The sequence below is a fragment of the Chenopodium quinoa genome, unplaced genomic scaffold (genome assembly GCF_001683475.1).
Source record: "Chenopodium quinoa cultivar QQ74 unplaced genomic scaffold, ASM168347v1, whole genome shotgun sequence".
Classification (NCBI taxonomy): domain Eukaryota; kingdom Viridiplantae; phylum Streptophyta; class Magnoliopsida; order Caryophyllales; family Amaranthaceae; genus Chenopodium; species Chenopodium quinoa.
In genome coordinates, this window is record NW_018743212.1 from 5,010,097 (window position 1) to 5,034,642 (window position 24,546).

General features: G+C 33.6%; 2 protein-coding genes and 1 long non-coding RNA gene across 3 annotated transcripts; 1 reads left to right on the forward strand and 2 right to left on the reverse strand.

The window, feature by feature from the left end:
• The first annotated feature begins 5,088 nt into the window (after positions 1 to 5,088).
• On the forward strand, positions 5,089 to 9,658 carry LOC110734507 (protein SRG1-like). Its single transcript, XM_021914672.1, has 4 exons — positions 5,089 to 5,334; positions 6,127 to 6,374; positions 6,486 to 6,813; positions 9,044 to 9,658. The coding sequence occupies exons 1-4, from the start codon at positions 5,089 to 5,091 to the stop codon at positions 9,302 to 9,304; spliced, it is 1,083 nt and encodes a 360-aa protein (XP_021770364.1). The 3' UTR covers positions 9,305 to 9,658.
• Positions 9,659 to 9,756: 98 nt separating this feature from the next.
• On the reverse strand, positions 9,757 to 15,123 carry LOC110734508. Its single transcript, XM_021914673.1, has 6 exons — positions 14,846 to 15,123; positions 14,182 to 14,292; positions 12,365 to 12,488; positions 10,618 to 10,921; positions 10,473 to 10,527; positions 9,757 to 10,371 (listed from the first exon to the last, which is right to left on the reverse strand). The coding sequence occupies exons 1-6, from the start codon at positions 14,963 to 14,965 to the stop codon at positions 10,297 to 10,299; spliced, it is 789 nt and encodes a 262-aa protein (XP_021770365.1). The 5' UTR covers positions 14,966 to 15,123; the 3' UTR covers positions 9,757 to 10,296.
• A 2,991-nt stretch (positions 15,124 to 18,114) lies between these two features.
• Positions 18,115 to 23,363, reverse strand: LOC110734510. Its single transcript, XR_002513829.1, has 5 exons — positions 22,353 to 23,363; positions 21,570 to 21,677; positions 20,886 to 20,991; positions 19,544 to 19,667; positions 18,115 to 18,446 (listed from the first exon to the last, which is right to left on the reverse strand). It is a non-coding gene; the product is annotated as an uncharacterized LOC110734510 (long non-coding RNA).
• Between the last annotated feature and the right edge of the window lie 1,183 nt (positions 23,364 to 24,546).

The window sequence follows — 24,546 nt, forward strand, 5'->3', positions numbered from 1 at the left end:
GTTCTCTTCACCTGAAACAAGTAGATCTGGTCTGATTTTATTAAGGTCTGATCTGAACTTTTATTATATGGTCGGGTCTGATCTGATTTATTAATTTGACTAAACTTTGACCGCATTTTAGTGCTAATCTATAAAGATAAACATTATCAAAATGGATCTTGTTAGATTTGTCTCATTATGAACTTTTCAAATATGTAATTTTCATATTTTTTTAATACGCAATTAACGATATTTAACAATAAGTAAATGATAATTAAAAAATCCGATCTGAATGTTTCTAGTCTATTCTGATCTGATCTGAATTTATTAAGGAATAAGTAATAAGTATTTGAAACAAGTTGAAAATAACAAGTCCTAAGAGAGAAAAAAAATACAAACTTGTGTTTATTTTGAGAAGATTTAAAGATTGGTCCGTTTTAAAAGAACGAAGTAAAGATTGATTTATTGTTATTAAATTTTCCTAAATACTACGAGTACCAAGTATAATACTACTATTTTCCTTTAGAATGAATAAAATGAAAGGAAAAAGGAAAAAAAAAAAGAAAAAAAAATCAATAAAGAAATAAAATACTTGTACGAAAGAAGCATGTAACTAAGTGTTGTTTTGGAACTTGTATTGGGTCTTTAAGCTCTTATTGTGATAAAATGCACTAACTATTTAATCAACGGTGATAAGCTGTTTTGTCGGCCTTCAATTGGCCGATACTAAATATGGTAGATATCCTTCAAATAAACTCACTTCCTTTTTCCCACCCAAAAAATAAAATTATTACTAAAAACAAAAATCATTTCGATCACTTTCTCCCACTTGGTAATTTGCTAAACACTTGGACTATAGTTGGTACTACACCGATTATCACATTGTATTAACCCTTTCAAGTAAAAAAAGTAAATAAAAAAAAAAATAAAAAAAAATATGATAGTAAGTCTCTTTAGTGACTCACATCATGTCTACTTTGAATCTAATTGAGCAACAAATTATGCAGCTTTCATTAATGAATATGTTTAGTCTTTAGACACATACATATGTAGACATGTTAGGAAAGTGAGTCATATTGTGAGCTTATACTCTTCTCCACCAATCACCAATTAGTTTTACTACATAAACTTGGTTGGGGTTATGGTCAGATTTTTTTTCAATGTGAGCTTATGTTTAACCTAGTGAAAAATTTCCTTATGTAGGGGTCATTTGACCTCATGGTTCTAGTCTAGAGAATATCCAACGTCAGGAAGATGCTTATATATGGTTATTCTCATTCATTAAGTCTTATAAACCATTAAATTGGTAATTTTAAATACAACTTTGTTGATTAAATTTTGGTATGAAGAAGGAACTACATTTGAGAAATGTTGGAGTCTTGGAGATAAAGATAAGTCGAATTAATATTTTTTTAATGGAACTTTCTCTTCACCTCAACCAAATACTAGGGTGGTCATGGATCGAGGTGAGGTGAGGTTAGGCGGGCTTTGGCCAAAAAAATTGGCCCATTTCAGACCAAGTCTTCGGGCAAAAATACGATCAAATTTGCGATTCTCGACCAAAATCAGTCTAGGCTAAAATTTTAACTAAAAGTGCGAAAATCAGTCTTGGCTAAAATTTTAACTAAAAATGAAATTTTAAGCTCCACAAAACCCAAAAAAATAAAATACATTAAATATTAGGTTGGACTCGAAATTCGGGCCCAAAAAATATTCCCCAAACCAACATTTTTCAAGCTTGGCCAGCAGAAAGTCTAACAAATACTTCTTTAACTGCTTTCAGCGCCATTGTTCCCTCTTTTGAAAGAAGCATATTTATAGATCGGACATTATTCGAAGGTTAATAATTTAATCCCTACCTTTTAAAAAGTACGAGACAACTCTTATGAATAGTGTTAGGACAATTATACTCTTTAAAAGGTTTATTTACTTATTTGCCCTTATTAATGTTAATTGTCTCTTTTTTAAACTCTTAAAATAATGTGCGGACATTTATATCCTTAAAAATATTTGTTTGCATACTTTCTTTCATTAATGTTGTCAACAATTAAATTTATGACAAAAGGTCAACCCAAAAGAGTTTCCTAGACATAATTAACCATGCACACGCATCACGCACGTTAGCTACCCTAATTAATTTTAAAAAATATAACACGTTTATTGTATCACTTCCAAATTATGTATGCATCCAGCCTTTTATACATCTTTTATTATGTGCACACACATATCTTTACACACATTTGATATTTAACCGTCGTCACCTCATTCTTTCTCTCTCTCTCTCATTTTTTATAATCAAATCTATATTTTGAATATTTACTCCTTATCTTAATCTTTACATCCAAACCAATATCCATTGGTGCAAATTAATAAATATAGAGAAAGTATAAACAGTCTACCTAAGTATGTAGTCAATGTAGATTGTTAAATTTGAAATCCCTCCTGTCTAAAATAAATGTCTCTCTTTATTTCTTGCACTATTTTTCAAATATCAAAATTTTTTTTTTTTTAAATTAATGCTTTTTGATATTTAAGGACAATATTAGTCAAATTTCCGTATTAACAAGTTGTAACACCCCAGGTCAACATGAGCCCACTAATATTCATGGTCCTCTCTGGGCCCTAATCGCAAGGATTTGCTTTATTACATACAGGACAACAATTTTACCAAAAAAGTGTCTACTAGATTGAGGTATTAACCCCCATATAAAGAAGGATTATTTGTTCTCCACAACTTCTAATGTGAGAGCGCCGTAGGCACCTTCTCCCCTTCTGTAAGGATCCAGCGTCTCGAAGACACAATAGGATATCGAAATGGGCCCAGGCTCTTATACCATATGCAATACTCTAGGTCAACACGAGCCTACTAGTAAATATTGTCCTCTTTAAATCCTAATCCGCAAGGATTTGCTTTGGTGCAGAACAGAAGTCTTACTACCCTAAAGGCCTCTACTATATTGAGGTATCAACCCCATATAAGAAAGACTTTGATTGTCTCAACTTTCAATGTAAGAGCGCCATTACGTAGAGAGAACAATATCTATTAATGGGCTCATAAAATTAACGTGAGATTATATGCTAAACAAAGTGGGGCATAAAAATGTGAAGTATACAACAATAATTGATTAAATGGCACTACATGTCAAGGTGGGGTGAATATGCAAGCTTTTTCTCAACTTCCCAATTGTGATGGCCTCATGGGTGAAGAATAGAGTAGGGGCCTAGGAAGGGGAAACATGGACCCTCAAAGCTACATCATTGAAATCACTTAATCACTTGACATTAAGTTTAGTTTGTTAGGACTTTTTTTGGTTCATGGGAGGTAGTAGGGGCCAAGTTGAGCCGGGGTTTAACGGTGAAACCAAGTTTAGTTTGTTTCCTTTTGTCCTTTTATGCATTAGTAATCCGGGATTAACAACTTATGTGTCTTAATTTAATCACTTGAAATTAAAACATCCGTCTTTCGTTTCATTTAATTTTATCTGATATATTCTTTAGGCATATTTGATGGTGCATAATTCAAACAATAATTTTTTTTCAAATATCAATAAATTAAAATAAATTATAAAAAGTTTATATATTGAAAATATACATCAATATGACTCTAACAAAATCACACATTACTATTTTTTTTCTCTTAGTTATTGATAAAGTATAAAAACTAATCTCGCTCAAACTTCAACCATTATATTAAGCTTTTAAGTGATTGTGTCATCTGATATAATATAAGGCCTGTGTGATAAGAAAATCAAAATAATTTTTTTAAAGTAAGATGAAGAGGACTTACTTAAAAGGGAGGATAAGGGAAATCCTTTAAAGAATCTCATAAAAGTTAATTCCTCAACAACAAGAATTTGAGGTGGGGAGTTGTAGGGAATTAGGTATTATATTGCGAAATTTCACGAATCATATTCATTCGCACCTAAACAAGATCAACATGCATAACACATAAGAATCACATAATAATACCTTTGAGGCGTGAATTCCACGTTGCGATTAGCTACAAATCAGGGAGAAATCAAATAGAGCCCCAAGCGTTGCTCCTCTAGCTACTTAGTCCACGGAAATCGATTGAACGTCCACCAATACTAGATTGGTCGGGGGAGAGAGGCAAAACCACCACGATCTTCACCTTCAATTCCACGGACAACCGGCCACCACCGAACCACCACGCACACGCACGACCGGCGCACAAGGAGGGACGAAGGAGAGAGGGAGAGAGAAGGCTATGTTTCGTGTTTTCTAACTCGGGTTTGTTGACTGATCAACTCATATTCAAACCCTAGGCACCTAATCTATTTATAATCAAATTATAACTAGACTAAAAAGCAAGACTGAAACCTCCTAATCCTCCCCATATCATCTAACCGGCCACCTAGAAGCTAAGAAAAGCCTAACATGGGTCTATTCTTCTGTTGTTCAATCTAGGCCTCATAGTGTGACCTTATAGGATCCGTTCTGATGGGCTTTGGCCTAATTTACTAGTCCAAAGATTGTTGGAACCTCTAGTTATTATATAACGACGACTCAAAAGAACGAACTTAATTATCTTCATAATTCGATCTTTTATATATGTAATAATTGCACTTGACGAAGACAAAATTCCTTCAGAAGTGGTGTCACTACTCCACCGCCTCACCCTCAAAATTGGAAGTGATATAAATATACATAGTAATATGGTATCAATGGTTGCAAGATCAAGCTCATAGTTACCTGTATCCTTATGATATGTAAATCCACTTAAAAAACCTTATAGTTCATGACTGTGAGAAGTAAAGTTTGTTTATCAATCTAACAATAAACTCTCCAAAATATGCCTTATTAATAACAGTATGTATCTCACTGGAGTCCAATTGTTGATGATTATGAATTCAGAAAGCTAAACATCCACTGTGTTTCGAAGATGGGACCTAGTAGTGGGGACCACTGGCCGGCATAGAACTTCCAAAAAATGCAAACATTTATTTGCACCATTTCTTCATTATAAATAGGCATGCCCCTAGTAGTAGTGTAATGGTATAGAGCTATTGAAATAAATAAAGCTCAATCTTCTCTATCAAAGTTACAAAAGGCTAAAAAAAAAAAAAAGGGAGTTAAGTTGTTTATATAATGGCTCCTGCACCAATCACACACATGAATGTAGGGCACATAGATGATGTGCAAGAGCTAAGGAAAATTCAAAGCAACACAGTTCCTGATAGATTTATGAGGGACGTAGATGAGATCAATTCAGTCATTCCTGATTCGCCTATTAGTAATGACGTTTCTATTATTGATCTTTTAAAAATTACTAAAGGAAGCTACAATGAAATTATTAATTTAGCATCTGCTTGCAAGGAATGGGGTTTCTTTCAGGTATCATTATTGCTTTAATTTCTACTTTCATAGTTTCATATCACATATCCTAGCAATATAAAATCACTACTCGTAGCATGCTAAAATTGTACGTACACATTAAGTGTCAGTTTCAACTCGACTATTTTGGAAAAGTTTTATATGTTGCCCCACATTTTATTTATGCTTAATTAACTCATCTCTTTAACTCAAGTTGTATGGGTTGTCAGAGGCGGATGCACATATAAGTAAGTGGGATCCATTGACCCCAAGTGAACATGAAAAAAGGAAAAAAAAATCGACAATTAAGTTCCTATAAAATATTTTAAATAAAAATACATAAAATTTACTCACTTCACCGCATTAAAATTTATCAAATATATTTTGACCTCGTTAAATATTTTTTCCAAATCAGCCACTATGTGTTGTACTAATATGGTCGGATCACTTTATTACTTTAATATGCTTACAGCTCACTTCGCTCATCTAAGTTAATCGATTGCGTGAAGCCTTTCAAACAAAAATTTTTGGGATCTTTTTCCAACTTATAAGTTTCTAAAGCATGTAGTCAACTAGTCGGAAAAAAAAAAAAAAAAAAAAAAAAGGACTTGGTGCTTGAAACAATAATTGAGAAAATTAGTAGACCTATCTTTGTACATTTCAGTAACTTTGGTCCCCTGCAAAATAATAATTTATTTATTAAAACCTTTCACAAGTATGCTTAACTTTAAAAATAAAAACATAAAAATAAAGATTAAATTAAATTCTAAATCTATTACCATGTTTGATTTTTAATGTTACGTACATGCTTAGGTCATAAACCATGGAGTTGACACAAAAATTCTAGAGAAGATGGAAAAATTGTCCATGGACTTTTTCATGCAACCATTAGAGGAAAAACAAAAGTACAAAATGGCACCAGGAACTATTCAAGGATATGGTCAAGCTTTTGTTTTCTCTGAGCAACAAAAGCTTGATTGGTGTAACATGTTTGCTCTTGGTATCCATCCACACTTTATAAGGAACCCAAGTCTTTGGCCAACAAAGCCACTAAATTTCAGGTAAACAGCTAATGTCTTGTTTTATTTGTCCGAAATTAATAGTTATATATACTATTGCTTTAATATGTTTGAAAAAAGGTTATCACATTTTCTAATTGTTTTTTCATGCAGCGAAAGCATTGAGACTTACACGAGGGAGATAAGGATTTTATGCGAGAAGCTATTGAGGTGTATCGCGGTGAGCCTTGGATTGAGAGCCGAGAGGTTTGAGGAAATGTTTGGGGAAGCTGTTCAAGCCATAAGAATGAATTACTACCCACCATGTCCAAGACCAGACCTTGTGTTAGGGTTAAGCCCTCATTCTGATGGAAGTGCACTTACTATTTTACAACAAAAGCAAGGAAGTTCTGTTGGCCTTCAATTGCTCAAAGACAATAAGTGGGTGTCCATCCATCCAATCCCTGGTGCTCTTGTTGTCAATATTGGAGATACTCTTGAAGTAAATTACTCTCTTTCTTTCTTTCTTTCTTTCTTTCTTTCTTTTTTCTTTCTATATAAGTACGTGATAACAAGTCATCTATTTTGCTTGCGATCTAATTGAGATTTTCATGGACTAGTCAAGTAAGTTGTATTCAAATAAGTTAGGCTTGAGAAGTCGTGAAAATGCTCGAGTTATTTCTAATTATATTAGAGGTAAAGATTTTTCTAGGGCAAATCAAAGGAGCCATAAGTTCTTGAGGAAATTCTAATTTATTCCCACGATAAATCGGGGGATTTTTTCGTAACTTTGCTGCAGTTACTAAAGGTATTCACGTAAATGTCCCATTACTAAAGTTGACAACCGTTTACTTCTATTAACCATAGATAACCCAAGGTAAACCAAAGGGGTGGTTAAATAGGAGAGAGAAGGCCAGTTAAAGAGGAGAGAGAGAAACCCCTAGAAAACACGAAACTTCACCAACCCAGTGATACTTCACCAATCAAGTAAAAACCACAACGGCGGCGATTTGGCGACAATGATGGCTACTAGTTTACCATAACGACGCAGCCGACCGAGATTTAGGGCGGTGGCGACTGACTCAGGCGGCGGCGATTTGGGGCAGTTGCGACTGGTGACTTCAACGACACAGGTGGCGGCTACTGAGACAGCGATTGGGTTTACTTTGGTAGTGGTAATTCGGTTTTTTTGCTCATTTTCATCACCTCTCTCTGATTCTTGGAGTAAACATTTAAAAAAAAAATGATAAAAGAAGGTGGTCATGTGTAGCCTTGCAACTAACTATGGTTAAAATAGACCAACGTCCGTCAAAATAAGCTTAACATACATTAAAAATCACATTCCACAATTTTTTTTCACACCTTTGTTTACTTTACCCACGTGTAAGCAATTTAGCAATTTTCAAGTGATCTGTCTCATTTCCTTATGCAATTATTTACGAAATTGCAATCAGATAAACAAAAGTTGTTAAATGGGGGCCTCCTCTAAGTTCTTGGTTCCAAGAACAATTGCCTTGGAACAAATCTTCACCCTGATATTATTAATAATGAAAGACCTCATAACATTAAGAAAAACTCAGTTATGAGGTCATATTTTTAAATTAGATACTTGCTTATAATCTTCTAATCAAGATAGAGTAATAGCTAATATAAATTGAACTTGAAATTACAAGGTCTAAAAAACTCGAGATTCATCTACTAGTCGAATGTTGAGTTTGGTTTGACATGTTATCAGTCTTAGCACCTAAATAATTTCTTAAGAACTTGCATTTATAACATGTAAAATGCTCTAATTGGGTTTGAGAAGTGTAAAATTTTTATACTACCTCCGTTGTTTTAGTTGACATGTTTTGACTTTAGCACTATTCACTCACTTTCCTTTGACCGTGTTTTGTGCTTTATACCTAATGAAAAATATAGTCATTCGGAATCTTGTTAGATTCGTTACAATATATATTTTCAAAATATCAACTTTTCATAATTTTTGTTTATCAGTAATTAGAGATATTAATGGTTGAAGTTGTGCATTGACAAACGTGATTAAAGAAACGTGTCAACTAAAAAGAAATGGAGGAAGTAGTTTAGTTCATTTAGCATAATAAATGTATTATTATAAGTTCAAAGGAGACAAAAGGAAAGAAAAAGAACAAGAGAAGTAAATGCAATGATGAATTCAATTGCACTTAAAGTCAAAGCTCGATGTATATGCAAACCTTCCTAAGGGGGGACAACTTAAACCTTTAATCTTCATTAATCACTAGACCATAAGTTTAAGTTTGTTCTCTCAAAAGTATAATAATAAAGTTTAGTTTTTTAGCACTTTTCTTTCCACTTTTGTGCTAATGGGGCTGAGTTGTCGACTAATGGTGGCATCAAGTTTAATTCTTTTGTCCTTTTCTTGTACTGCTTTTCCAGCATAAACCAAGTTGTTTGCTATATTTGACAGCTTAACTCCTTTAGTCATTTGCACTGTTGGAGAACAGAGCTTATCACTTATAATTGCCGTTTTATTTCATTTAACTTATATGTTTAAGCATATTGTATACAATTACGAGCTTTTTGAGTCGAGCTTAATTAACTCTCTGCTTGACTCAACTTGTTCAAGTCTCGAGTTAACAAGTTGAGCAAGCCAGAATCATAAATTATTACCTCGGTCAAATGCTTAGAACTTTAACTACGGGTTTTTAATTTGTTTTTTAAATTTACTTACGAAAATTTTGGTTTTTATGAAGGTGTTAACTAATGGGAAATATAAAAGTGTGGAGCATAGGGCAGTGACTAACATGGTAAAAGACAGGCTCTCAATTGTGACATTTTATGCGCCAAGTTATGAAGTAGAACTTGGGCCGATGTCCGAATTTGTGGACGAAAGCAACCCAGTCCAGTACAGAAAATATCTTCATGGAGAGTATAGTAAGCACTATGTCACTAACAAGCTACAAGGGAAGAGAACCCTAGAATTTGCCAAACTTGGCACTCACATTCCAGTGTAAATTATAATGACCATCGTAACTATGTATCATTCGTTACAAATTTTTAGTTGTTTTCGAGTAATCACCCTAATCAGGTACATCTACAAATAGATGTAGCTAAGGTTGTTTTATAACTCATTTGCTCACTTGAATTAGCAAATATAGTCATGTACACCTAGACCCAGGTACAAGATCTAGGTTTCCGTCTTTTTTGTATAAAGCGAGAAAATTTGACAATGTTGGTAGATTTGTATTTAAGGTAGACAAGAAGAATGACCAATTATTAGCTATTGTACAAGATTAAACAAATCTAAGTTCGGAATGCTATCATATGATTCATATCTTGTAGAATAGATTTTGTACAAGATCCTTTGAGATGATGTATCATAGTGCAATTATAACCGAGTATCCTTGTATCAATGTACTTTGTAACGCCCCCTGAACAGGCCAAGGGTTGTGCATGAACAATTATGTAGATGTTGTGTAAGACTGCATCTAAAATCAATGTGAAACTACAAGTTTAGTGACAACCGACAGATGTCGCACAACCAGTCGCTAAATATTTCAGTATATAATAACCAAAAGCCTACCTTCAGAAGGAAATTTACAGCACCAAATATACAAGTCTCACCGTGAGACACAAGTTTTCACATTCAACATCTACCAAAGAAAAGCACTACATTTCTAACTGTACTACTAAAGTACACGCCTACATGGGGATGATGCACTAACATTGCTCGGCAACATGAGCAAAGCTTCTTACCCCTAGTTCAGCTTAGTCCGCCTACAATCAAGACCCACTCAGATACAATGCCCTTATGGAAAGGTGGGGTACTGGAAACAGTAGGATTTGAACCATGATGGTGGCTCTGCCCCAGAAACGATCTTTACCATCAGGCCACAAACTGGAAATTGCAACCAAATTCAAGTGCGTTGTTTACTCACCTAAAGCTCTTGAAAACGGTAAAAAGCTAGTTGAGGCATGGTGGATTTAAAAGAAGGGCACCTATATCTCAATTCATAGCTAGTCTATCGCACAAAGATTGATATGCTGAAGTACAAAGCTTGAACTTCTCCTCTGCAGCAGCCTGTCATTCATATGCATGGAAAAATTATTAGACAAGTCAGTTTATCTCACTGTTTTTTCTACATAAATTAGATTGAAGAGATTAGGACAGATTTTAGTTACTTTGGAGGTTCCTAGGTGACGGTCAGGGTGCCATTTTAAGGCACAGGATCGGTACCTGGAACATAAATGTTAGATACAACAACAAAATGGAATCCTCAGTACACATTAAATAATGAAATAAAAGAAGCAAGTCCAATAAACTCACGCATTTTTCACATCATCAAGTTTTAGGGGACCAGAAGCACTCAGCCCAAGAGCTATCCTCTCTGAAGCTAGATCTGATGACTTCGTGTCATCTTCTGACATGTACTCGTATTCATCATCGTCTTCAATCCACTGTCTCCTTTTCCAAGAGGTCTTACCACTATTAGAATATCGTGATGAGTTCCTCCTATCAGAGTAATCATCATTCACAAATGACCAGAAGAAAAATCGATCGCTAAATGCGGATTGGAATATGGTCTCAAGTCTCTGAACATCATCATCATCTTCACAAAAACTGAATCCTCCTGGACAAAAATCAAGCAATCATACAGGTGGTTATTTTTCAGATCTGAAGCAAGAAAGGAAGGCTTATTTAAGTAAATATATATGCTTAATTCAGAAATGATCAGACACACTAGACCATATTTTTTATTTGCGTTTGCTTCTCACTAAATATCTTTGGTTTCGTAATACAAAAAAAAATTATGATAGCTTTATATTTAGTAAACAGTAATACAAATTTAGCGACATCACATTTGATAATTTCTTTTCTTGAATTAGTGTACACAAAAGGTCAAGGTTTAGTCAAATTATTAAGAAAAAATATCAGTGAAATTCAAATTAGATCATATCACATGATATCAAATAAAATGAAAATAGCCTTAGTGAACTTAGTTTAGCACTTTCAAGCCTCTTAAGACACTGGCTCGTTAAAGAGACACTTAAACAAGCTGCACATATTAAACCTCATAGTTGGTTTTATATTTGCAAGGATTATGCTTTGAAGATGTGTTGTGGATTCCTCAATAAATCAGCAATTGGCTTGATATTTGAAAGAGGGTGAGCAGATGCCTCGATAGCTTAACATTTAACAAGACCAATATATTTAATATCTCTGTGTCTCTTCACTAACATTGATTTATAACTTCTTTGCCTCGGAATTCAACATGCAAATCATGTCTATGCCATCTCTAAATATACATTACATAAGCATCTCAGTTCTGTGCAATGCATCCACCACCAATCACCCTAACCTACAGCAGGAGACCACGACAGCAGAGCAAGCAGGGCAACAGCAGCATTTTCCCACTACATGGCCAAGCAACGGCTCCTTAAAAGCTGCAGGGGTTTCTTTGGCTTATTAGCCTTTTACTGTGGTAATTCGGAAAGAAGACAAGAGTAGATGGAGCAATTAAGGCATTAGGCCAAGTGACTTAGCTGTAGTAGTAGTATAAATATTGTAAGCCTTGGGAGTAGAGAGGTATCCAAAAATTGTATTAAGAACTTGGAGAGTAATGGCCTAAAGCCATTGACGTTGTACGCAAGCTTTGAGCTTTATCTACCAATCAACCTTCAGACTACTTTTCTTATTCGTATCACGCTAGTCCGTTGCACTCTGATATTTTATTTACTCCAATTGACCCCAAACCCTGACGAATCAGTGATGAGTAAAAAGCATGGCAACAAGCCAAATACATGGCCAAACCCATGTGGTGTGATAGGACATGACCAACCTTCTTTGAGAAGGTTTCCCATATTGCCAGTTTCAAATAGGACAACCAAGCAACAAAAACCTTTCTTTTGCAGCAAAATAGGGAATTAATGCCTAATTGCTTAAGAAAAATGGTAAAGAAATGAGACAAACAAAAAGGATGATAATTGTGGAGGTTATGCTGGGAAAAGGCACATAAAAACATAGACAGGCCGACAGCTAACATATGCAAGCAAAGAATACAATTTATCCTTACTTCTTCCTCTCTTTTGACGTCCCTGGGTATGAGAAGAATTCCTTCCTGATCCATTATGAGGTTTTCTGAACCACGAAGGGCCCTTAGCTGACTGGTCATCTTGGTCAGAGTCGGAGTGCCAGCTCTGTAAACAATCAAATTGGCAATAGTGGTCAGAAAATAACCATATAACCAGTCCCAGTAGACAACAGAAATCAAGTAGTAGCAAAAGCGGTATACATATGTGTTCTCAATCCTTATGATCAAAACAAAGAAGCAAGAGAGACCACCCCTCCCCCCCCCCCCCCCCCAAAACCCCAAAAAAAAAAAAATTTAAAAAAATAAAAGAAAAACCAATGCCAATTACGCTGGTTAGATACAGAAACTCTACATAGCTAAATCAACGTTCCCCCCCCCCCCAACTTGCCCATCCGACTAAATTAAATAAAGAATGAAGCTTTAATTAACCATCCTTCCTCTGTTCAAAAATTAATGCAGTCTCCAATCCAGTACGATGACCATCAATATTTACAATTATGTCTCAGTAAAAATAATATTAATATTTTAAAACTACAAGTTGAGACAAATCTTACAAATACTCACATGATTACACTTATTGCTATATTGGTACGAAATCATAGTCTAAGTTTTTACATTTGACTTTAAAAGAGAAATGTTGCTTATTGGAAGCGGGGATCAGATCAATTGCTGTTTTCCAGATATTCATGTGTATTATCCAAACACATAAACTAATATAGACATGGGCAAACTTTTCTAAAAGCTGAACATGGATGCAAGGACACAACATGAAAACAAATTTGTGATTTAAAGACTGCTTATATATTAATAATTTTATAAAGATTGACCAACGTATTTAGGTTTTATTTTGGGGTAGTGATGATATGCACAAGAAAGTTCCTATTGTATGAAAGGAAGTCTTTGCGCTTAAAAAGTAGTTGATATGCAGAATCTGGAGCTGTGCATAACATAATATGGATACAATGGGACTTGATACGATACATCTAGTGAATAAAGATGGCTTTGTAGAAAACACCATAATTCAAATTCAGCAAATAAATGCATTGCAGACTAACTACTCCCAAGCTCTCCTTTGTATTAAGGTTGACATTACAGGGAAGATGAACTACCAAAGTTGCGCTTTTGAACCCAATATAATACCATGTATTATCTGTCATAAAGCTGAAGAAACTGCGCACTGTCTTACAGCTGATACATCTAATTCTGCTCTGCAACTTTGCTTCGGCTGAATTAGATCCCAGCTCATTCCAGAGACCAACCGGTGGTCTAGAATGGTTTGCAAGGACTTTTAATTTCTCGTAGAGAAAAATGCTCTCCATATAACCATATCTACTCCTACCCTCTATATATGGAAAGAAATATATCAGGTTTTTGACACATTTAGAACGATATTTACGATTGGAAATAGAAAATCATAAAAAGAATCCAGAATGTTATCGAACTGCTTGATGTGAATTGATTTCGAGGTTGTGACATTAGTGGAAGAAATCCTTCCATAAGTAATGTTACTTCTCTCTTCCTAACCCTCTCAATTTTTCATTTTAAGTTACTTTCACTAGGTTCTTGCTGATAAATAGCTCCTACTATTTCAATAACTGTGAGAACAATCTCCATGCCCGAAACCTACACATTCGAAACAAGGCACAATTCGCACAACAAAAATACCAATGTAATATGCAATATGAGCATCCGACAAAAACACCTTACTTTCACAATCCGGCAAGCAAATAAAATCATAATTCAATCTCATCTGAAATCTATTGATTTGCTAAATATAAAAATCATCCTCAAACTCTTACCTCAAATAGGTGATCAACATAGGCGTTCGCATTCCGCATTAAATTTTGCTTGAAATGGTTCCTTCTATAACCTGCTCTTCTGTTATAACTGTTATTATTATTCTTGTATCTCTGCATTTCAACAAAATAAAATCATCACATGTCATACTATTATAACATGAAGGGACACGAAAATATAAAGTTGCAAGATGTTTAACCAAAGTTTTAAGTACTCAACAATGTAACTCGGCGGATGTCAACTAGGTTAGTAAATATTACGACCCGAGATTAAATCTCATCAAAATAATTGCCCTTTTCTCTCTACACAGACAAAAAAGTTAGAAATGCCTCCCCCCTCCCCCCCCCCCCCCCCCAACTTCAATCTTCCCCATAAATCAAAATAGCCTAACCACAGATCCAATTCAAACCAAAATTTGAATATTTTGCTAATACCCATTATCACCCACAACAATACAACATACAATCTAATTTAATGCATTAAAATCCAATGATTTCTTAGGAATCATAAAAAAGAATCACCCAATTTTCGAAAACCAATACAATCTAAAAACTTAATTAATAAATGTAATTAAATTCAATGAAACCCAGTTAAAAGTTAAGGTTTTTTTATTAGGAAGAAAGCATAATTATTGAAAGAAAAAGAAAAGTTGAAAAGAAGACTTACAGCAGTCCAGGGATTGCGTCGACCTCGCCCAAGAGCTGCGGTAGAATGGAAAAATGCAGACTTTATATGAAAGAAACTGGATTGTGGGAATTTTAGGGCTGATTTTATTGAGGCATTCATTTTCCTTCCTTCAACCTTTTTTTTTGGGAGATTGAGAATGAATTTCAGACTTGAAGGATGATGATATTAGAGAAGAGAAAGGTGGGTAATTAGGAACGGAAAATGAACGAGTTAGCTCGGTTAAAACCACATTTGTTAAAATCCCAATCCATATCTTACGATTCTAGGATCCAAAATTGAATGATCGATCCGGATCTTTGGTAGGATCTTGAATTTTGTAGGATCTTGCGAACCTACTCTGATATTTATTACGGGTGATAGGATTTCAACACGATTATATGATTTTATTACAATCCTATGATCCGATCCAACATTTCATTACAATATGAGACTTTAATTTATTTTGACATATTTTTTTTATTACTCATTAGGTTATATGCATCTAAATTAAATGTATTCAATAATTATCGCTAATAAATTAGCGAATCCGAGACATTAATATGATTTTATCAATTGACAACTTGCAATTGTCATAGTTAAGGTCTCATTCTTGACAAATTTGCACATAATTTATCAATTTAAACTTGTGTTATTAATCTTCTAATTACCATACAGACAAAGCTAAATGAAGATCGACATTTTTTAAGAAAACCAATGTCTTTTAGCATTGAAATCCCTTAGAAGAAATATTTTGAAGTCAATTTAAAGCATAATATATAATATTATACGTTATTAAGTAGGATCTTACGATCCAATTATATTGATTCGATCCCACCCCCCCCCCATCGATCCAAGGTAGGATCCCGATCCTAATAACCTTGCTTAAAACAGATAAACATTTATTCAAAAAAAACAAAACAGATAAACATAGCTCGAGTCAATTCATGATTGTGAAACAAGACCCATTATACAAGAAATGTAGTTAGGGTTCATAACTAGGAATTGTTAATGGATGGATTTGGGTCGTTTGATGTATTTAACTCTGATTTGGTTGGTAGCCGGACTTTTGAATTTTTTATCAATCAAAGCTTATGATCCATCGTTACTTTAAATCATGGAGGGGGTAATAATAAGATTAAAAATACCTAAATAAATTGTTAAGTGATCAAACTAAAAGATTAAATTAAAGAAATCTTAAATAAGGTTATTATTTGTGACTTGAAAATATAGGAGACATGGTACGAGCAAGCTTTAAGTACACAAGTCTATCAATCTAGCATGAGATAATTCAAGTTGGAGGTGATACCTTGCTTCAATAGCTTTTCGACATTTGGCCATAATTCCCTTTATAATAAGAAGAATAAAAAGAGAAAGTTATGGTCTTTTTGAGGATAATTGTTCAAAGCTAAAAGCTTTTGCCATTAAAGTTTCCTCGAACTTTGCTTTGCTTCATTTTCTTTCCTATAATCGGATATGCTCATGACGGGTACTAATGTATTCCATAGAGAATAGTTTAGGGTTTATTTGTGTTATAAATTAAAAGAAGCTATTAGGTGGACAACAAGGTGCACATGTAAGAAGTCTTCAAGCCAAGATGTTACTCCACTTTTGATAGGGATACCAAACTTTGTACGTAGTCTGCAAGCGGGCTTCTTTTAGCATATCATCATGAATATTCATAGTCAGGATTTCCGTATCCTTAATTCGTTTTCTTTGTTACTATATTTGTGACTTCATCTGGTATATTCAGAGCACAACTAAAAGTGGGATCATCCAGAGACTTATCCAAGGCCATGTAGAGTGCTTTTCTTTAGCATTTTGTCTCCTCTAATCCCCCGCTGCCCCTTTGACTCATTGAGAGCAAGAATTAAGGCTGAGTCACCTGCTACAATTATAGGGTCTTGGGCAAGAGCCTCCCCTTCGAAAAAAGAGAGTAAGCAAATTTGGATTTTCGGCCATAATGGTCGAATGATCCTTTGCAAGGATTTTAAGAGGGGGGAGACAGAAGAGGAAACGATTGCCAGTTAGTTGTTTGACTAGAACTGGTGTCATAGAGGGAAGAAGGCTTTCAGAAATGTCCAGCTGGGATACTAAGAGTAAGGAAGCAAAGGCGGAATCGAACGTTATATCTCCTTCATTGTATCGATCAAATTGTTTATCCTCCATCGAACCTAATAAGCTATTAGGAAAATTAGCCAGCAAAAGTACCAAATTTATGGGTTACAATCTTACAAGTCTAATTTGCAAAATACAACCTAAAAGATACCAAACCTTAAAGACTACATCCAAGAACCGGATTCCAACCATTTTAACGAGCATGTGACGTCATTAATAAGCAAGTTATTGGAAACACGAGTAATTTTGTGGAGAAATGATTAACAAGAGTCATTTCATCATGACTTTTAAAAATATGAGTGGGAAGGTGGTATGGTTTTAAGGAGAGTGAAAATGTAATAGCAATTTTTTTTTTTTCTAATTAAGTAATGTATTTTTACAAGGAGAGGGAAAAAGTGGAGAAATTGATTTTTGGTTTTTAAAATTAAGCATATGTACATTTGGAAAGTAAAAAATGTTCCTATTTAAAATTTTAAAATAATGAATATGTAATAATTTAGAATGATATAATAATTGTAATTGAATTATTTTTATTCAATATTGACATATAATATTCCAAACAAAGTCCTTTGTAAATTAACTTTGAGTAAATAAGAAGACTAATTAATAATTAAATGAATAATTTCAATATTGCACATCATATTCACAAGATTAAACATTCAATGATATAAAATTGAACATTTACAAACAAATGAACACTTTATAGATGATTCGAAACTAAAAAATAATAAAATGACTTTATTACGAAGGAGAAGGGAGGAGGCAAATTTTGCAATTACAAGGACCGGAGACCATTTCAAGTCATTGCTTATTTTGGCACACCCCTACTTTGGCCTATGCTCTCTCATTCATACATTCTCTTTTCCTCAAAATATATTAAAACTTTTCTTCTCTCCTCTATAAACTTGTAAACAAAGCAAGTGGTTCCTAAAAGCACACTCTCTTATAATATCCTATCAGAGAAAGTATAACTTTAATTTGTCAACACTATAACGCTCACCATATTTCCCTTATTTTGCCATTTTGACCTTGGTCATTAAAGAGCTTTTTGGAGAGCTTTTCAGTAATTGAACCTATTAGAAGTTTGACCATTAAGAGAAAGCTAATTAGACTATTTGGTAAAAAGCAAAATATTGAAAGAGCTTTATGGACTAACAAAGCTCAAGAGCTTTTAAAATTAGTCTATTGAATTGAACAGTTAGCTTTTTGGTTATTTTATACACTAAACCACTAACAATAACCAATTTAGTACATACCAAACACTTTTACACAATTAGCTATGTATAACTAGATAGTCAAACCGGCTAATACAACCAACTAGTCATCAACCAGATAATATGACTAGTTACATCAATCAGCCACCAACTAACTACCATTCATTACTAAAAGAAGTCATCGTCATCGTCGTCATCGTCATTATCAGACTTTCGTGATGAGTATATCATATACCACCAGAAGAAATCATCATGGTCATCTTCATATCTTCCTGGACACAAATCAAGCAATCATACGGGTGACATTTTATTAGATATAAAGCATAAAGGGATGGCTATTACATACATGTTCAATTCAACTTATTTAAGTATATGCTTATTTCATGAATGACCAAACCAGTTTAGACTACAAATTTTTTACTTGAGTTTGCTTATTACTAAATATTATTGATTTCATAACTTAAAAAAATTATTTTTTTAAAAAAAAAATTATTTTTTTTTAAAAAAAAAAAAAAAAAAAGAAGAAGAAGAAGATAGTTTCATATTTGGAAAGTCACAGTAATACAATATTTAATGACATCTCATTTGGTATTTTTTATTGTATACATAAGGTCAAAATGTCAAATTAGGATATCAAATCATATCAAAGAAATTCAAATCGAATCATATCACATATTATCAAGTGAAGTGAACATAGCCTTAGACACAAAAACAAACTGCACATATTAAACCTCATACTCAGTTATATATTTGCTAGGATTATGCTTTGAAGATATATAAGTTGTGGATCCATCAATTCATCAGCAATTGGCCTCGTTTTTTAAAAAGGGTGACTGGGTGAGCAGATGCCTCAACAGCTTAACAGTTAACAAGACCTGTATACTTTATGTTTGTCGGTCTCCATTACCTACACATGCTTATATAACTTCTTTGCATCGGGATTTATCACGCAATTCATGTCCATGACTCCATGCCATCTCTAAACATACATTATATAAGCATCTCAATTCATATTTCTATTTACTCCAATTAAACACAAACCCTGACAGATTTGCAATGAGTAAAGCATGGCAACAGACCCAAAAAATAAGCCAAACCCATGGTCTAGTGTGATAGGTCACCTGAAGTCAGACCAACCCTCATCGAGGTTTCCCATATTGCCAGTTACAATTTTCAAATAAGACAACTAGGCAACTAAAATGTTCCATTTGCAGCAAAATAGGTATTAATGCCTAATTACTTAAGAAAAATTATAGAGAAACATGATAAACAAAAGGATGATATATGATTGCAGAACTTATGCTGGAAAAAGGCACATAAAAACATAGACAACAAACATTTGCAAGCAATATATACAATTTATCCTTACTTCTTTCCTTCTTTTGACGTCCCTTGGTAAAAGAAGTCCTTCCTGATCCATTATGAGGTTTCCTGTACCGCAAAGGACCCTTATTAGATGACTGGTCATCTTGGCCAAAAATAGATTGCCAACTCTGTAAACAACCACATTGGCAATAGTAGTCAGAAATTAACCATGTATTCAGTCCTAGCAGACAACAGAAATCAAGTTCATGGTAGCAAAAACATGTGTTCTCAATCCTTAAGATTAAAAATGTTACACAACTTCTCTTCAATCTTCCTATCTTATTATGTTTTTTCCTACGGGTATGTGGTTTGCGATAATTGAGGTGTTAAAGCGAAAACTTAAGTGTCAGGTAAGAATTCCATACCTATGTTGAGTTGAGTGTATGACACAGCCACACAGGTACTTAAAATTATACTAAAAGCTGAATCAAGAGATCATAAATCTTTATTAACATGAAGATTAACCAGCATATTAGGTTAATCTTTGGGGTAGTGATGACATGCACAAGAAAGTTCCTTCTATTGTATGAAAGACATTCTTGATGCCTAAAAAGTAGTTGGTCTGAGTGTAAATTTTGCAGAATTTGGAACTGTGCATAACATAGTTAACATACTATGGGTGTAGTGAGAGTTCAAATGATACATCTAGTGGATGATGATGGCTCTGTAGCAAACAACAAAATTAAAATTCAACAAACAAATGCAATGCAAACTAAATACTCCCAAGCCCTCCTCTGTATTAAGGTTACCAGTACGAGAAAGATCAACTACCAAAGCTGTACTTTTGCTTCACTATCATACTCCATACACTGTTCTCGGTCAAGCTCATGATCCGAGGGACGATCACTTCACTATGTTGTGCTTTCTTGCCTCTCACTTTTAAAGCTTTTGGTTATATAAGTGAGTAGCTTCAGTTTGATTTTCTAATAATCCCAAGGAGTTAGGAACTTAGGACTCAGATAATGCTCTAGTCTACTCATCTAGGCATTTGGTTTGATTGTTCTATTTTGATCTACAATTAGAATCTACACTCATTATATGTTTCGGTTAAACCACGAAATTATAATACAAAGTTAATGAGCTCAAATAATGTTTTCTTATGGTAATTAGTTGATGGTATTTCAAATTTCTTAAGTCACAAGTTTAGCTTAAACTTTTGGTGGATGATGTTTATATAGCTACAAACACGTGTTTCAAATTACTAGTCATTTCTACCGACACAATAACATGAGCATCCAACAGAAACACATTATTTTAACAACCCGACAAGCAAATAAAATCAAAATCAATCTCATCCTAAATGTTATTGGATTTGCTAAATATGAAAAGCATCATCAAACTCTTACCTTAGACAAGTAATCAACACAGGCTTTCACATTCTTCATTAAATTTTGCTTGAAATGGTTCCTTTGATGACCCGACCTTCTGTTTTTTGTAATTGTTGTCGTTTTTCTGCATTTCAACAAATAAAAGCACCACATGTCAATTGTCATAATAAAGACCCGGGTTCAAATCTCTTCTACATAATTTCCCAATCCCCTCTATACGGCCAAATTATTCTCAAATGCCTCCCCCCCCCGGTTACATTTAATTTGGCCCATATATCAAATTAGCTCAATCAAGCCCAATTCAAACAATAATTCAAATTCAACAAATAAATGCAAGCTGCGGTTTTGTGCTTCACTCTCATACTCCGTGTTCTTGGTTAAGCTCATGATGCAAGGATCGATGAATCCACTAAGTTGTGGATTTCTTGCCTCACTTTTTAAGATTTGATTATATAGGTAATTAAGTAGCTTCACATTGATATTCTAATGATCCCTTGATAATGCTGTAGTCTACTCGTCTAGGCAATTGATTTATTTGTTATATTTCATTCTACAATGACAAATCTACTAGGCATTGACTCATTATATGTTTCGTTAGACATTGAAATTATAATACAATCTGACAAGCAAATAAATCAAAATTCAATCTCATTCCACAAGTTATTGGTTTGCTAAATATTAAAAGTATCACCAAACTCTCACCTTAAACAGGTTACGAACACAAGCTTTCACTTTACTTGTTATATTTTGCTTAAAATAGCTCCTTCCATGACCCAACCATCTGTAATTGTTGTTGTTATTATTGGATTTCTGCATTGCAACAAACAAAACCATCACAAATCAATTTGTCATATTACAACAATCAACATTCATGTAACAACATAACATTAATTTGTGGAAGTCGACTAGCTTAATTGGTGGATACTATAACCCCGGATCAAATCTCGTCTACATAATTTCCCCATCCTCTCTAGACGGCCAAAAAAGTTCTTAAATGCCTCCCCTATAAATTAAATTAGCCCCATGAATCAAATTAGCTCAACCAAGCCCATTCAAACCAAAATTGATCACTTTGCTAAATACCCATTATCATCTACAACATATAACTTTATTTAGTTCATCAAAATCCAAAAATTTCTTAGGAATCAAAGAATAAAAACAGTTTGCTAATACCCATTATCTCCAGCAACATATAATTTAATTTAATTTAATTCATCAAAATCCAAAAATTTCCTAGGAATCAAAACATAAACCCAAATTTCTAAACCCAATTCAATCCAAAACCATGTTACTTACTCCTCCATTTGGTAAATATAATAAATAAATAAATAAATAAATAACATAATTAATTAATGTAAAGTAATCTCAATGAAAACCCAGTTGAAACTAAAGTTTATCTTTTTTTTTTTTTTATTATTGAGGGAAGAAAGTAAAAGAATTTTGAGTTAAAAAAAAAAAAATAAATAAGCGGAAAGCGAGACTTACAGCTTTGGAGGAATTGCGACGAGCTCGGTGAATAAATGCGGTGGAATGGAAAAAGTGGGAGTTTGTATAATTGAAAGTGGAAAGAGGGGTTTAAGGGCTGATTTAATTGAGGAATTCATGTTTCTTCCTTCAAATTAGTTTTACAGAAGCTAAGAAAATGAGAAGCTTGGTTGTCGGAGGTGGAGTTGCGGTGGCCGGAGATCTAGAATTGTGATGATCATGACGCTAGGTCGTCCTAGCTTTCTAAAGATTTTGTATTTATTTCACAAGCTGCAACACTGGTGTTCTAACTTCTACTTGGCACTTGGTACAAGGCTTGGGTCCCGTTATTCTCTGAAATTTTAAATTTTTACATTTTGAAATTTGAATATTATAACCTAAAAACGATAAATTAGGCGTTCAAACTTCTTCTCTTAAATTTAAAATTTTATTTATTTAAATATAAATTTTTGAAATTTTAATTTTTAAAGCTAAAAATGTAAATATAGTTTTTTTTTTTTCTTCATTTTGGGGGTCTTAGACCACTCCAAGGGTGAAACTCAAATTAGAGTATGGAAATATAAAGTGAGTTGTTTTTAACACTCAATGGTAATACTCAACTTAATAGGGTTTTTCCTTTATGAGGGTTTTTCCTTTATGAGGGTTTTTCCTAGCCTCCATTGCTAAGGTTTTTTTAATTTTTTTTGAAGGTTTTCCTTCTCTCTTCTCTATTTTCTCTCCATCTCTACCATATTTTTTCCTCTTGGTCTCATACTCTCAGTTGTGAATCTTTGTAGGGGCTTCCACTGGTGTTCTTACTAGTGGTAAGCCCGAAAAAACCTTTCAATTGCTTTCAATAAATAGATCTCATCCTTGAGATGATGTTTTTTCTCTTGAATTTATTTTCTTTTTATGTTTGTATGGCGAGAATTCAAGATCTAGGGTTTCATAATCTCTACAAGAATCCAGAGGACCGCATGAGTATTTTCACTCAAACGGCTACGCATCAGTGGATTTCAAGCCGAATCAATGAGAACACACAGATTGTATTACTTCAGATGAAGTATTTTATTAAGGCAATCGTTGATCAAATCTACGATGTATTTAGTTTTAGGTGTTATGTACTTGTGTTGAAATTCTTGATTTCTTAGAAATTATATGTAAGTGTCATTTGGCTATATTTTATTAATGAAATCCTTTTTCTTCGTGTAAAAAAAAATGGTAATACTCAACTTACAAGGATTTCAGTCTCTAGTAAAGCGAGTCTTCTATGACTCTAATAACCCAACACTTTTAGCAGCTCTAGGTTGATTTTTTATTTTTTTTTTTATGTTTTTTATGTCGTTGGTATGCCAACGAACTCCTTATTAGTACAGAGTATTATTTTTGATACCGACAAACTCTTTATTTAGCATTCCTTCTTATACCTACAAACTCTGATACTAGTTAAGATATCATATATTAATACTAACTAAGCCTAACTTGCCCTCAAAAAAATATACTAAACCTAACTTGTTTTTTAGGTTAATAACTTTTAACGATATTAGCGTATTACTACTTTACTAATCATATATCAAGATAAATTATCATTTAAATTCAATAGCCAACCATGTTTCGCAATATTAAATGCTTAACTAGAGAGTTTTGGCCAATGCATGAACTTAGTTGACACTGGAACCACTAGCGTTCTGAGCTTCCGACTTTACCAAGGTAGCTAACCCCAACCCTGTCTTCCTTAGATTAGGCACAACATAGATCTAATTCGTTTCCAACCTTAGACCATAATCTCTAATCAAACAATCTCTATTATTTATGATAAAGCTTTTAAACAGAAAGATAACTTATTTGAAATATGACTTTCAAGAGGCCATGATAACGTTTCCCCCAGAAAGAAATTTTTATTTAATTTGAAATTATTACGACACTTAAACTAAAAGCTTAAAAGTACATGACAAGAACTAGAGTTTTTCTCTACTTTTAGAGAGATGGAGAACCAATTTTTTTCTTTAGGTGGTGATTTTCTCTATAGGATCGGATTCTCTATGATTTCAGAAAAACTCTATAAGACTCTCTTCAAGCTTGTCTTCAAATCTTGTCTAAGTTCCTTTATATAGGGAAACCAAAGTTGCATAGGATTCTCATCCTAACTCAGCAAATGGATCTCGTCCATTCCTTTTACAAAGAAACTTTTAAAAATACTAACACTCCTTTAAAA

Coding starts and splice junctions, on each gene's coding strand:
- LOC110734507 (XM_021914672.1), top strand. CDS start 5,089: ATGGCTCCTGCACCAATCACACACATGAATGTAGGGCACATAGATGAT. Junction 6,375..6,485: donor ACAAAGCCACTAAATTTCAG/GTAAACAGCTAA, acceptor TTTTTCATGCAG/CGAAAGCATTGAGACTTACA. Junction 6,814..9,043: donor ATATTGGAGATACTCTTGAA/GTAAATTACTCT, acceptor GTTTTTATGAAG/GTGTTAACTAATGGGAAATA.
- LOC110734508 (XM_021914673.1), bottom strand. CDS start 14,965: ATGAATGCCTCAATAAAATCAGCCCTAAAATTCCCACAATCCAGTTTC. Junction 10,922..12,364: donor ACGTCAAAAGAGAGGAAGAA/GTAAGGATAAAT, acceptor ATTTTTGTCCAG/GAGGATTCAGTTTTTGTGAA. Junction 10,372..10,472: donor GTCACCTAGGAACCTCCAAA/GTAACTAAAATC, acceptor TATGAATGACAG/GCTGCTGCAGAGGAGAAGTT.